Raw genomic sequence first — 14938 nt, 5'->3', positions numbered from 1 at the left:
GTAACAGAAACCAGGCTGCAGTAAGTCTACACGAGTAAGGTAGATGGTGGTTATCTTTCCAAAGGGTGAATGAAGCCCGAGCCCAGCTGGACAGCAATCCAGTTTTTTGCTGAATATATTTGTCATTAGGAATAAAGTGTGATATCAAATTTTGAAGTGGGAGGCTAAATTGTGAAAGCATATATGTATGTATTATTATTAATATTGATGTTTAAGTGATGGTATATGCAATCATATTGCCACAAAAAAAGGTGCATGTGCAAAATGAATAGCCTAAAGATGTTAGGAGATTGTTCACTTCTAGCTGACTCTAGAACAGTCATAATAACATAACAATACTAGCAATTCAAATCATTCATTTATCCTATACTTTTTTCTGAATTAGAAGATTAGCCTGGGCTTCTAGCTCTTTTTTTCCTTTTGGTAGTGATTTCCTCAGAATTCTTTGACTTATTTGTAGGATGATTTTTACTTCCACTAGAAGGCAAGCCCAAAAAGTTCAATGACAGCATTACATTTAACTTTACTATTGTTTCTAAACACACACACACACACACACACACGACACCATAATAATACTAATAACAAACTAATGATGCCACATTTCTTAGACACTAATTTAAAGTTTATTTCTTGTGATAAATACTCTGTACCTTATGAAACCATAAAACACCTATTCTTTTAATATGTCTTTATTTTGTTTTGAGAGAGAGAGAGGAAGGGAGAGGGATAGAGAGATAGAAACATAGATGAGAGAGGAACATCATCAATCAGCTGCCTCCTGCATGCACCCCACTGGGGATCAAGCCCAGCAACCGAGGCAAGTGACCGGTGACCACCTGGTTCCTGGGTCGATGCTCAACCCCTGAGCCATACCAGGCTGGCTAAAACACCTATTCTTAACACTTTTTTGGAGAATTCCTTCTCATGCCCTTCTGACTCCTCAACTTTATTGTTTTCACAATCCCAGCAGTAAATTACTGTACCTGGGAAGCCTTTCAGGCATTTAAGAGTTCAAGGCTGCTCTCCATAGCATGAACAGTAGGCACCTATTTCACACCTTTCCCATCCTCTGATAACTTAGTTCATGCTTCCAGTTGTTTTGTTAATAACAAAGATTTTATTGCCATGATAATTATTCGCCTTTGGAAATTAGAGCAAGTGTGATGTGCCCAGCAGAAGGTACAAGTGGAGGAACCATCTTATGTCAGCAAAAAACAAACATGAATCTCTGTGTGGTTATTATCTGAGTTAACCTCTTTAAGTGAATAGCACTGAATTATATGATTACAAATATTTATGTCAATAAATATTGTGAAGGATTAAAACACAAAGCTGCTATAAAAGCCTCATATGTTATTGGATACCTTACTAGCAATGTAACTTCTTTACCAATTCCATTAGCAGGCAGCTGTGAACCCTGTAAGAAATCAGGCTGTGGACATAGGCTCCTTGGTTTATTGAAACATTACTAGAATAAGAAAGATGATCTCAAATATAGTTGTTTTGGACAGTCTTCTCTAGGTTAAAAAAAAGTGCCAAAGGAGTAAGAATACTTTTTTTTTTCATCAAGAAAGCAAATATAACTCCAGAAAACTCTTTAAGTAATTAGAGACTTTAAAAAAACAAACTTAGTTTAACCCTTGAAAGCCTTTTAAAAACAAAACAAAATAAATGCTTATAGGTATTCTAAGATCATTGCTTCAAGGTGCACAAACTAAAAAGTATGATTGTTATTTTTAAAGTATTGTGTTTATGGTAAAATGTCTTTGATACGTAAATATTTAATATTTGTTCATTTTTATTTAATTTATTTATTTATATTAATAAAATAAAAATAAAATTAGAAATATTTCTAAGTTGTCCAGAGTTTGTCATTATGCAAGTCATTGAATGTAGAAATTCCTTTAAATTATTTTTTGTGGAGGAACTTGTTTTTATTGAAGCTGTTAAAGCTCTACCATGATCAAAATATAAATGTCTTAACATAAAATAATGTTTAATTAGCTATATATTTATGTATATGTATATTTATGCTTAATATTATAGTATATAAATTAAATAATTTCATTTGCTAGCAACAATTCATAAATTGTATAATAATCTGTAACTACAACAGTACTCTATACTATTCTGTTATCTAATTCAGATACCAAATTCCTAACCAATTAATATTTCAGTTGCTGCTAAAATAGATATGCTACAATTATCAGAGTTTAATACTAATTTCAAAAAACAAAATATGTAATTAAGTATTGTGTATTATCTGTTATTTCCCATGACTACAAGATATTGCAGTGTTTTTCTAAGAACAAAAAGTTGTTAACTATTTCTAAATGTCTTCCTTAGTATGTTTGAGTTGATAATGGAAGTTGTGTCAATGACTTTTTCTGTTTCCCCCTTTACATATGACTTTGCTTTTATTTTTGTTTAAAATAGATGAGAGCAAAACTAACTTAGAAGAGGCCATTGTAACAAACATTTAGAGGTTGATAAAGGCAAAGTATGTAATTTACAAAGATAATTTTTCCTTTCAACTATTTTTTAGTATTCTATTAAGGGAAATTCCCATTATTTTTAAATAATTTAAATTAAAATGATACTCAAGGGATTTTGAAGTTTGAATAATGCTAATATTAAACCTCTTAAAAGCAAACATTTTCTGAAAGTTAATAAATTAATGTCATGCTAAGCTTCAAACTCTGAAAGTTTGGATTTGATTCCATATACCCAGAGCAATGAGTCTTAGGTGATTCTAGCTTAGTAACATTTATCTTTCCATTATTTGTTTCCCAAAATATATCCTCTTTCTCCTGAAATAAAATACATCCCTTTTCCATACAAACCCCTTATTTTTCATCAAGAAAGCAGGTATTAGTGTAATAATTCTTAGCATTATGCCACATTAATTTTTTTCTAAGTAATCTACAATTATTTAGAGATGTTTTTATTGCATTGGTGTGAGCCAAGTATAATCCCCATTTCATAGGACATGATTGCCCTATGACACAGATTTGTAAAATTTATCCAAAATCTTATATTACAGCTCTAGCTGGTTTGGCTCAGTGGATAGAGCATCAGCCTGTGGACCAAAGGGTCCCAGGTTTGATTCTGGTCAAGGGCATGTACTTTGGTTGCAGGCTTCTCCCCGGCCAGGGCCCTGGTAGGGCCTCAAGCAGGAGGCAACCAATCAGTGTGTTTCTCTCATATCAATATTTCTCTCTGTCTTTCCCTCTCTCTTCCACTCATTCTAAAAATTCAATGGAAGAATATCCTCGGATGAGGATCAAAACAAAACAAAACCTTATATTACAGAAGTAATGTTTTCCAGTGTTTTATATACGAAAAGTTTAAATATGAAATTTTTAAAAATTATCAAAATGATGAACACTATAAAACACTGTTATAAACTGGCATTATTATAGGATGAATATAAGCACAAAGTCATAAAATTTCTTCCAAAATGTAATTATTTCACAAGTAACTGAAAATATGGATAATCTTTCTGTCCTTATATTGTGCCCAGTGCCAGTGGTATATATCACTGGTGTATAACTGAAAATTGGCTGATTGTTTTCACTGAATTGATAAGTCACTTCAACTTTGTATGGATACAGACTGAAGATCCTTGACCTCATAAACTTCAGAGCGAGCTTGGTTAGAGACTATACCATGAAGATTAGACCACAATAATTAACTGTGTTACTTGGACCCCTCCAAAATACTGACACTCCCCTAATTACCTAGGTAAGGACATAGAGCTGCTATCTTGACTCGAAGAAGAAAAGCTATGCCAAAGAGTCAGAGGAATGTTTTACTGGGAAATGTCATGTCAAGGACTCCACAGATAACTAAAGATCATCCCTGAATGTATTAATGTTCAGAGCCAGGCTTTTGCATTGGTGTGTCTGTCAGATTACCTATTTTTGTTACATACCACCATGTAGTATGTAAACAGCTTAGGCAAAGTATCACTGATATATGTTTGGGGTAAAAAATAGTAATTTTTTCCCTCACAGTTTGCCAAAACAGTCTTGTAATTGAGTTTTCATCATAAAATGTCATTTGGAGAGAGCAATAAAGTGGACTATTGGTAACTATTAAGAGTTTTTTTCATGGAATTTCTGTTCTCAAAGATGTAGTTTTCAAAGATAATGCATCCTAGAATTGTAGAACTTTAAAGTGGATATTAACAATTTTCTAGTCCATTGCTTCCATTTGTAGGAATAAAATGAAACCCTGAAAGGTTCAATGACTTATTGAAAGTCACATAATTTGTTGCCAAGACAAAAAGCTTCTAGAACAGTGTTTTTTCTTGGCCAGAATTCTAAAATGCAAGTTTTTCATTTTAACTGACATTATAGTATACTGCCTCAATTTTATTTCTTTTTAAAACATGGAAATGGAACACAATGTTGTGGGTAAAAACTATTAAGTTCATCTTTCTTGTTTATTTTTAAGCTAAGAAATCAAATGTAAAACAATTATGATGGATTTTTCAAAGTCTTTTCTGGACCCCAAAATATATGGTTTCTTCAACCTTAATTGGACAGAAAATACGTTGAAAGGTTTTTTTCCAGAAAAGGAACATTTGACAACTTAAAAAAGCATTTACTTTGCAGTAAGAGAGAGATTTCTCCCAAATAACAAGCATAGCCATCTTGTTTCAATAATTTATGACTCAGCCAAGCACAAAGAATGAGAACTATAGAACCAACTGTTTCTCTCTTTAAATGGGAAGCTGGAGCGCAAGTGGTAGGGTAGGGAGTGGGGAAAGTAAATCTTAAAAGCTCAAATGACAAGTTCCTTCTGGCCAGAGACTAAGTCAAAGGAAACCGCACACCCCAGATTGTACAATCCATAGACAGTGATAAAGTGACTCGGTCACGAGAGACAATGTGGTCTTGGACTTAACAAAGGAACACCTTCGTGTGAGGGAAAGAAAAGACCCAAGGAAAGGCTATCCTATCAAAATGAATTTTGAGAAGTTCTCCATGAGCATTTTAGCAAGTCTACATTTCAGCTATCTGTGTCCTTTTCAGTTTATAGCTCAAAAGCACGCACACCTGCCAGCCATGCCATGAATTCCTACTGTCCCAGCCGAGGGCCTCAGACTCTGAACTCAAAAAGTCCCTTGCTTGACAGGGGTTAGCCATATCCGGAAGGCTCTGGAGGAGGTCTGTTGGGCGGCAGGACAGCTGCTGTTGATAAGAGGCCTCTTGTTGGGCTGGAGACCAGGAACTGTGGGAAACCCAGAAACAACAAGGTTCAGATGGGAATGGCAGCAAAGGTCTCAGTTCCTAGTACTTAGTCTTTGGGGACTCAGAAAAGAAATAGGAGTTCCTCTCTCCTTTCCCCCAAAACCCCACTCCTCAGTGAATTTCATTTCCTATCTCATCCTCAAGTGAGAATGAGTCACTCATTAATGCAATTGTGCAAGCATAATTGTAAACCACTCTGCTGGCATATAATGATGTGTTTTTAACCTTTAATTACCGGAAGAGAACGGATAACTTGGAGTTTGAGCAACTTGAAGAAAAAAACTACAAAATTATAGTCCCTCCCACCATGCACACCACTCCCAACTCATTCACCTAAAAATCCTTCACCGAGTGGGTTTCATTTTTTTTTAATCCTATTTTAAATGAGGTCGCAAAGAAAGAAGTCGGCATTTCTTACTCTTCTCAGAGTGGTCTGAGAAATGCTACATCAATGCATCCGAGGGGGAAAAATACAAAAACAAGATCTCTTTTAATTTTGTTTTTGAATCAATACCCGAAATAATGACCAGAAGCAAAAATCCAGCGGTGCGTCAGCAAGCAGGATGCTCGGCCAGTCAGCTTCATCCTTCTCCCCTGAGCTGTTCTCCTGTGGGCTCCGCAGCTGCAGGCACTAGAGCAGATAGATAATGTAGGAGAGAATGACCAGGCCTATGATGGCAAAGAACATCAGAATGAAAATATCCAGCATGATGGAGTCCTTGGCCGAGGAGGCCTCTGGATTGCAGGGAAATGTGAGCTGTGAGCACGGAGGTTGCAGTCAGTGGAGAGAAATGGCTCCCTCCTCCCTCCACTGCTCAGCCCTCGTTTTCCCCCTCCCCCTTCCAGGGCCGGAGACTAAGGGATGCTGCAATTCCATCAGCAGCTTACTTTACCCCACCCCTCCATACACCACAGCCAGCCAATCAGAAAGCCCGGGAGTGGGTAACCAAGGAACTGCTGGGTTGAGACCAAGCAGAACCTAAGAGGCTCGATTTCTCCCCAGGAACCCAATCCCACCCCTTTGTATCTAAGTGGAGTCTGCATGATATGGACGGAGGAGGAGATCTGATATCTAGCCAGATCCCTTAGGAATGAATCGTCCTGCCTTTCTTCTCCCCTTTCTCCTCACACGCCCCCAGCAAATTATCTCAGAAGAATAACGGTTGGGAGTTGGGTGGGCCATTCGCAAGGTGTAACGGTCCCCTTATGGAGGGACGTGGAAAAAGGTCTCATGTGAGTCTCAGCCGGCACCTCTGGGATGGGGCTAACACATGTGGGATCTCTAGACTATGCCAGATATTGCACAGATGGTGTAATTTCAACCTCCCTACAGGTCTTCTATAGATGAGGCTCAGAGATGGCCAGGAATTGCCCAGTGTTTCACTGGAAATGGCAGAGACCAGGATTCAAAACTCGGCTTGCACACGCCCGAGACCGGCCCACCTTCTCAGTCTGAACTGCCCCTCGGCTCGGGTTGTGAGGCACTTGCTCAGGTCACTCCATTTACAGGGTGAGCACCAGAGGCCTCTCCCCCTTCTCTCTGCCCGTCTCTCTGTGGTCATCGCCCACGTCCTTGTTCTCTTTTGTATCCTCTTCCGAGAGTCCCACATGCTGTTACCCCAGAGGGGCAGCAAAGAATCCTCAGGCCACCCCTGTGCCTAGAAATGCACGTTCAAGTGGCTTCTTCTGAGGGGAAAGGGAAAAAAATTGATGTTATATTTTTTTAAGCTGGGTAGTGGGTGCTCAGTTATGTATTGTGTTGCTCTTATGCCTTTTTATGTCTTATTTCCCATTAAATTAAAAAAAAAATTCCTGTGACATCTCTGAGGCCTAGTGTCCATGGCTCCACCCCCAAGTAATTCTTTGGGAGGGCCTGGGGGTGAGGTGTTAATAACCCCCCTCCTCATGCTAGGCCACTTCTAGAAGCAGGTCTAGAAACTCCTCCCGTTGGCCTGTGCCCAGGAGGCGGCACACTGGTCCCCTCCCAAGCAGAAAGATTGCCCCCTCTAATTGCTCAGGGTAAGCAGCCTCCTGGGGAGAGGGGGCTCCGCTCTCTGACAAGAGGGGCCAGGCCCACAGGAGGCAAGATCTGCCAACTCATTCCCTTCTAGTGGGAACACGCGAGGCGGCCGGCTCCTTCAGAGGAGAAGCAGGTGTCGGTATTATCTTTAATTATCCCACCCGCTGCCGCCTGACTGCCCACACTGCTCAGCCCTGCTGACCTGGCCTGTCCTTCCCTACTGTCACCATTCCCTTCATTAGGAAGCTCAGTTCAGGCTCAGTTCGCGAAGGCCCTTTTCCTCTCCACCCTGCTGTTACCCTGAAGCAAAGGAATGCCTTCACTCTGAGCCCCGAGTGGGAAATGCCCCCCCCCCCCCCAAACAGCTGGACAGGTTACTGGTGGCACTGAGCCAGGGCGGGAGGGGCTGGATTCCTTCTCTACCACTGCCCCCTCCTCAGCCCGACAGAGGAGAGGAGGCCTTTGGTCAGGCGTTAGACCCAGGGTTCCTGGAGCAAAGAACAGAGCACAGGAGATACTAAAATGAGACGTGCAAAGGGCTTGGGTAGACAGCCCACCCTAGCAAGGTAGCAGGAGACTGTGAGCATCGCATCGGGGGTCCTAAGACCTCCAGCCCAGCTATGACTTCCTCCAAACCACTGCCTTTCTGGGTTTCAGTGAACCCCATCTATAAGATGGCCACCATGGTAGTTCTTTCTCTCACACAGCTAATAAGATCAAATTTAAACATGTGTGTTAAAGATCACAGTTGTAAGGCATCATGAATAGTGCTTTGGGTTGTCAGACCACTGAACAGATGCCTTCATCCCTGGCTTATCCCACCGCAGACTGTCCCAGTCTGTCATTTCATTCCTCAAGTATGTGCCTACAAGGTGCAGGCAGAGCTAAAACGGCCCACCAGCTGAGCTCATTCACTAATTCAAAAATGTTTGTTTAGCCGCTCTGTGCCTGGCCTTTACCTGCCCTGTGAGCGCACTAGCTAGTGGGGAGACAGGTGCATAGTGAAGCTAGTCAGACGGTAGGAGACAGGTGCATAGTGAAGCTAGTCAGACAGTAGGAGAATATGGAAACTTGGAAGTTCCTGGGAGTGTCACCAAAGTGGGCAGACGGGTGGGGAGTTCTCGACAGGGAGTAGGTGCCAAGGCAAATTGCCACTCTAGGCTGACTGACCGCTTCCAAACTGGTCTCTCTCCCCGAAGAATGGCAGGGCTCCAGGAGGGGTTCAGGCCAACGCCCCCAAACAGAGGGACACACACACACACAGCAGCCGTCAGAGCCAGAGAGAAAACGAAGTCCGCAGGTAAAAATTATATTTTTATTTGAGTCACCAGAAAGATTCACTTGTGGTCCAAGTCGAACGTTCAGAATCATAACAGGCCAGAGGATTTGATCCCAAGCACAAGCCCACGAGGGAGGGGACCAAACAAACCAAGGAGAGACGACCACCCCGTATAAAAAGATGAATGACGGCTCCACACACACGGATGAAATGTTCGGACAGAGGAAATCTCACATGGTCATTTCTGTTTCTTTTTAAATACAGGTTTGTGAGGTGGTATTTTTTTTTCCAGCTATTAAAAAAAAAAAAGGCCCCAAAGTGCATACGTGAAGGGGAAAACAAATGCAGAAATTAAGCAATAAAGTAGTTTTCCCTGGAGGGACATGAGGAAGAAAACAGGAAGCAGTGTTGAGAGAATTCACTTTTCTCACCATTGGGCTTCTTGCAATTATTGGTCCACTAACGTCATATTCACATTCTAGCTTTGATGGATGTTCTTTCCTGGGATATTGGCTAAAAGACCTCTACGAACTGTAAGAGAAGACCGGGGCCTCCGCCCAGCCCTCAGGTCCTGTGCTCTTCTAGGGATGGATGGTTCTGGAAAGGAACAAGGACTCCCAGCAGCCCCTGGGTCCCTCAGCACCAGTGTGACAGCCCCTCCTCTCTGTGGGTTGTATAAAAAAAGGTCCCCTATTTTTAGGACGGGAGGAGCAGCCTGCCGGGCAGCAAGATTCCAGTGGCTGGCTCGCCTTGTTTTGGAAGGAAAATTAAGCGGAGTGAAAAGGCTATTTCTCGCTCCTCCAGGCCCCCTCCCACCTCTCACTCCCCTCCCAACCGCAGGTCCTCCAACAGGATGTGTCTCCGACCTTTGGTCCCAGAATCCATGTTGTGCTTTGAGATCAAGAGGAAATGGAATGGACCGGCGCCGCTCCCCAGGTTTCCAATATTGCTCCCTCACCCCCAAATCGCCCAGTAGGAGACCCTCCATCCACCCTCACCTGGCTGGGGCCGAGCCTCAGCCCCCCCCAGAAAGGTCCACTCCTGTCCCCCCCAGTCATTTCCTGAGCTCTCTGATCTGGGCTAAATATTCCCAACTGAACCCACAAGCAGAGAGGACGCGATCATGCCTTTAGCCACCTCCGCAGGGAACGAGGATGCAACGATGTTAACGCTGGGGCCTGAGTGGACTCCCAGAGATGAATAAAGCCAGGCAGGGGTTGTCACAGCCACCAGCGAGGGACAGAAGGGGTTGGAGATAGCACCATCTTTCCCTTCCGCATCCCGGGGCCTGTGCTTCCAGTTTTGTAGCCCTGGGACCCTCTCCTAACTCCTCAAGGGGGCTTTAGGTAAGTAAGGGGGAGGCCTGGGAGGCAGAGCCCCCAGAGTAAGGCACCCACAGTGTGGGTAACACAGGGTCCTCTGGCCCCTGGTCTGCAGCGCAGGGCAGAGATGGGGGAGAGAATATGCCTGGAGGCACGAAGCCTTCTTCCTACCCCACCCAGAAGGCTGTATCAGCCCCCACCCATCTCCAGTCCTTCCCTTACTTCCGCCCAGCACACCGCAGTGGAGGCAGGTGGGCTTCCTCCATTTGGGGGACAGAAGGAGGAATTTTCATTCCAAAGAAAGTATAAGGAACTTCTGTCCCCTAGGGCCTCTCTTGTCCCCTCACTGTGGGCTTTGAGGAAAATATCAGGGGGAAACAGTTCTGTGCATCCTCACTTAAGCCCAGAGACTCCTGCAGGCCACACCCTGCGCCTTCGCTCACACTCACACTCACGCTCACACTCACACTAGCTGACACTCCTGCAGACACACACGCTCCTTCCCCCACACGCTAGTCCTGGAGACGCAGAGGGTCCTGTGGCTTTGCAGTTCCTATGCACTTGGGGGGGGGGGGGAGGGAGAGGGGGGGGTTATCTACCCTGGAGGAGTAGGGAGGACTGGCCCACCCAGCCCAGATCTCAGGGCTTCCTGCCCCACCTGTCAGGGACCTGGGCTTCCAGCCAAGGAGGCGAGCCAGGGCTCCTGGGGGCTGGGGGTGGGAGTGCGGAGAGAACAGCCTGTGCCCTTCGCTCCTGCAGCTGTCCCGAAAGTAAGGAAGGCCAGACCGTGACCCAGCCGTGCTTCCTAGGGAGCTCCTGGCCCACACCGGGTCTCCGTGGGCAGGAGAGCAAAATCACAGTGTGAGGAGAACACGAGGGGGAGGATGAATGAACCCCAGGGCGGGCGCTTTACCCTCCTTCGTTGTCTCTGAGAAAAGAGAGGGTGGTGAGGGGACCCCCCGGAGGGTCAGCAGCCCCATCTTTGAGAAGCAAAGCCCCCTTACTGGTGCCGACACAGTGGCAGTCCCCGGCCTGTCCCCATCCAGGGGCCAGGGCGGTGGGGCTCCACCCCTGGGAATGCATGGAGCCCCTCCCCGGAGTCCTGGGGGTCTGGGGCTCACCCCAGCCCTGGAATGTCGGGTGTGTGAGGAGGGGGGCAGGAGGGTCTGAGGGGGCCGAGAAAGAGAGAAGGCGGAGGCCTGGGAGTCGATGGACCTCCCATTCCAGACCAGCCCAGGGGCCTCGGCCACCCCCAGAAGGCCCACACCTGTTCCGCCCAGAGAGAAAACCAAGAAGTCGGTCCAGGGGGAAACCTGCCCGAGGAAGGAGCCCAAGGAAGTGGCAGAACAAGGCTTCGGTTGGCAAAAGAAGCTGGAGGAGGTTGGGAAGAAACAAGCTGTCGCAAATTTAAACACACAGAGACACTGACGGGGGGACAGGTCACGCCCAGGACAGATGCGATGCCGTGGAATGCGCGGAAGGATGGGGCGGGGCGGGCCGGGGCCCGGAGGGCTCAGATGGCCTCCACGTAGTTGGCCGGCAGCATCCCCGTGTCACCAGTGCGCTCCACGGTCCCGTACATCCAGCCGTCGTCGATCTGCTGCACGTTGACGATGGTGTCCCCATCCTGGAAGGAGACCTCGTCCTCGTCCGCGGCGCTGTAGTCGTACACAGCGCGGTACCGCTTCTGCGGGGAGGCGGGGGCGCACAGTCAGCCCCGGGCCCTGCCTGCGGCCCAGCCTTCCTTCCTAACTGCCGGGGACCCAGGAGCAGAGCCTGGGTGAGCAGGGACCCGGGAGCCAGAGACAGGGAAGGGCTGGGACCTGCCTTGGGTTTCTCACTGTCACTTTCTGAGCGTGTCCAATCTATTTGGCATCTGCTAAAAGGCAGGCAGGCAGGCCCTGGCCGGTGTACCTCAGTTGGTTACAGCTCTGCCCTAAACACCGGAAGGTCACAGGTTCGATTCCCGGTCAAGGCACATACCCAGGTTGCAGGAGGCGGCCAATTTATGCTTCTTTCTCACAACAGTGTTTCTCTCTCCCTCTCCCTTCCTCTCTCTCTAAAATCAATAACAACATATCCTCAGGTGAGAATTAAAAAATAATAATAAATAAAATAAAGGCAGGCACAAGACAGGAACTGAGTTTACAACAGCCCTGCTCCACCACTCAAAACAGGAATGCAGGGCGGTCCCACGGACACGATGCCAGTTAGTGTTGCAAAATAGGCTATGCCCTGTACGCTATTATCTGCATTATCATGAGCGCCAGTCTTCTTTTTTCGAAGTTGTGATAAGTCTGGCTTCACTCCCAAGCTCCGGACAAAGACCTATTCTTGGGAGAAAAATCTCCAGGTGACACAAGAGATTTCCACCTTGCAACTTCAGCCAAATCCTCCTCCTTAAGCTCTAGGAAATGTCCAGTAAAAGCACGTGAAATCCAACTGTGGTCTTGGAGGTGGATAGGATTCTAACATACTCTGACCTTACTGCCCTTGTCATCTCTGGAGGTCAGCTCAGCCTTTGTGGCCCCCCAGGCCAGGCCCTGGGAACTGCACGGGGCCAGCAGTGGGGCCCCATTGCCAATTGGTCGCGGGCTAGGTGCCCCTGGGGGACCTCCCGTGTCCACTGCTCCACCCCCCTGCCAGGACCCTGCTCAGACCTCTTTCCGGTCTCTGGTCTGGTCTGCCCCCTCCAACTGTTCATCCATTGTCATTTCAGGGGAACTTTCCAAAATGCAAACTTGATCGTGTTACTCCCTGGCTTTAAATTCTTCAAAGGTCCCCATCCTTTTTAGCACCAAATTTCAAACTTTCCCCCCCAAGCAACAGAAACCTACTCCATTAGCCCCCACGTCTATGGGATGAGCATCCCAGCCCTCACAAGGTGACCTTGGTCTCTCATACTACCAATCTGCCTGTATCTTTTGGGCTGAGTAGCCACCATCTATATCCATGTTCTGCAACAGCCTCCTAACTCATCTCCCTGTTCCTACCCTAACAGGGGTTAGCGCAACCTTTGAAAAACACAGGTCAAACCCGTCACCCTGTATAACTCACCAGTCCCGAAGGCCTTCCAGTCCCAGGTCCCTGCATAATCTGACCTCATCTCCTACCCTCTTGCCCTCTCTAGTCCCCTTAGCCTTCCTGCTGGTCCTTGAACTTTCCTAGCACATTCCTGCCTCAGGGCCTTTGTACCACTCCCTCACCACTCGCTCCTTCACTTTATTGAGGACTTTGCTGCTCTCTCCCCTTACCCTGCTGTCTTTTTCTTCATGTGCCACTATCTGACCTTTCATTGCTTGTATCTCAGACTGGAGGTCTTTTTTTATTGATTTCAGAGAGGAAAGGAGAGGGAGAGAAAGATAGAAACATCAATGATGAGAGAATCATTGATTGGCTGCCTCCTGCATGCCCTCTACTGGGGATCGAGCCCGCAGCCTGGGCATGTGCTCTTGGCCAGAATCGAACCTGGGACCTTTCATTCCGCAGGCCGACGCTCTATCCACTGAGCCAAACCGGTTTCGGCTAAAGGTGGTCTTTTATTCAGAGCTATATCTCTCCTGTCCAGGACATGCTTAGTATGTGCAGGACTGGCTACTTTATTTCTCTAAGTATTGTCCCTCCTGCTCCTACATGAGCTACTCAAATGTCCAGGCACCCAGAACAGAGCTGAGCTCAGCCAGGAGCTGAGTAAGGGCGGCTCAGCCACACCTGTGAGTAGCAGGGCTTACAGCCCAGGAACCTCAACTCTAAGGGACCAGTAAGAACACCTCACTTCCTACTCATCACGTATTCAGCAAAGTTGACAAGTGCCGCTTTGTGCCCAGCTCAGAGCGAGTGAACCAAAGGGACGGTGTCCTGCCTGCACAGAGCTTCGAGTCCAGTGGAGGACGCAGACAGAAGCCAATCAACAGAGAACTGTTTTAAGTTGGAAAGAGTGGCTGCCCCAGGCCTCACAACCGCCCACCTTCCACAGAAATGTCAGGGGAGACCCACTTGACATGAGATGGTCTGGGAGGGCCCCTCTGAGGAAGGAGCAGGCTGAGAACTGAAGAACACGGGGGGAAAGGGGGGTCATCCTCATGAAGAGTGGGGACCAAGCACCAGTCTGGGGGGCCCCACGCAGAAAGGTGCTTCACGTGCTCCCAGGCAGCCGGAGTAAGATACCGGGGAGACGGGACTAGCTGGAGCCCAGGGCCCCTATCCCAGCCCAGGGTTCTGCCCACTACCCCACACTGACCCTCTGCTCTAGAGGCTGAGATCCCTATCACCTGCAGGTGATGCAGAGACTGGGGTCAAAAGCCGGGAAAAGCCAGACCTGCTGGGCAGGGTTTCTAAGAAGAATCTATGACCTAGGTTCTTCCCTAGGCCCACCCATCTCTGGCTGCCCCAGGCCTCACAACCGTCCACCTCCCACCTCCCACCTCTCCACTGGGCCGGGGCTACTCACCCCGCCCCCGCTCGGGGCGCTGCGCTGCGTGGAGACTGGGGCTGCAGGCTCCTTGTAGCCACCATAGGAGGGGGCCACCTGCTGCTGCTGGGGCTGCTGGTAAACTGCAAGATGGGAGGAGGCAGGGCTCAGAAACTGTCTTGACAAAACCAGCCCCTCCCAGGGCCTCCCGGAAGCCCACAGGCCTGCTCAAGGCCCACCTCTCAAAGGCGAAGTCTGAGTGTGCACACGTGCAGGTGTCGCATATGCTACAGCAGCGATTCTCAACCTGTGGGTCGAGACCCCTTTGGGGGTCGAACGACCCTTTCACAGGGGTCGCCTAAGGCCATCGGAAAACACATATATAATAACATATTGTTTTTTGTGATTCATCACTATGCTTTCATTATGTTCAATTGGTAACAATGAAATCGGGGGTCACCACATGAGGAACTGTATTAAAGGGTCACGGCATTAGGAAGGTTGAGAACCACTGCTCTACAGCAAGGGTGGTACCTCCCCCTTACCACCCTGGGGCCCAGCAGAGGCCCTGCCCCCAGCGCTCATGCCCTCGGGGGGGTGAGACCTGACAGTGTGTGTGTGCGTGTTTGAGCACATGTGTGTGTG

General features: G+C 47.2%; 1 protein-coding gene and 1 long non-coding RNA gene across 5 annotated transcripts in view; both read right to left on the bottom strand.

The window, feature by feature from the left end:
- Window positions 1-4590: 4590 nt before the first annotated feature.
- On the bottom strand, window positions 4591-8231 carry LOC106699168. The gene is made up of 2 exons (XR_001350627.2): window positions 5776-8231; window positions 4591-5241 (listed from the first exon to the last, which is right to left on the bottom strand). It is a non-coding gene; the product is annotated as an uncharacterized LOC106699168 (long non-coding RNA).
- A 343-nt stretch (window positions 8232-8574) lies between these two features.
- The window catches only part of LASP1 (LIM and SH3 protein 1), a 40331-nt gene continuing 33967 nt past the window's right edge, over window positions 8575-14938 (bottom strand). For 3 of the 4 annotated variants that reach the window (XM_023764377.1, XM_006100765.2, XM_023764376.1), the window contains 2 exons: window positions 14333-14436; window positions 8575-11569 (listed from right to left, as the gene is read on the bottom strand). In XM_023764377.1, the coding sequence (XP_023620145.1) occupies window positions 11396-11569; window positions 14333-14436 (278 nt within the window). In that variant the 3' untranslated portion in view covers window positions 8575-11395. The remainder of the gene's footprint in view (window positions 11570-14332; window positions 14437-14938) is intronic. The other variant, XM_014466204.1, reaches the window with a different exon arrangement.

Source organism: Myotis lucifugus, unplaced genomic scaffold (assembly GCF_000147115.1).
Source record: "Myotis lucifugus unplaced genomic scaffold, Myoluc2.0 scaffold_329, whole genome shotgun sequence".
NCBI classification, from domain to species: domain Eukaryota; kingdom Metazoa; phylum Chordata; class Mammalia; order Chiroptera; family Vespertilionidae; genus Myotis; species Myotis lucifugus.
This window is presented reverse-complemented; position numbering and strand designations above follow the sequence as displayed.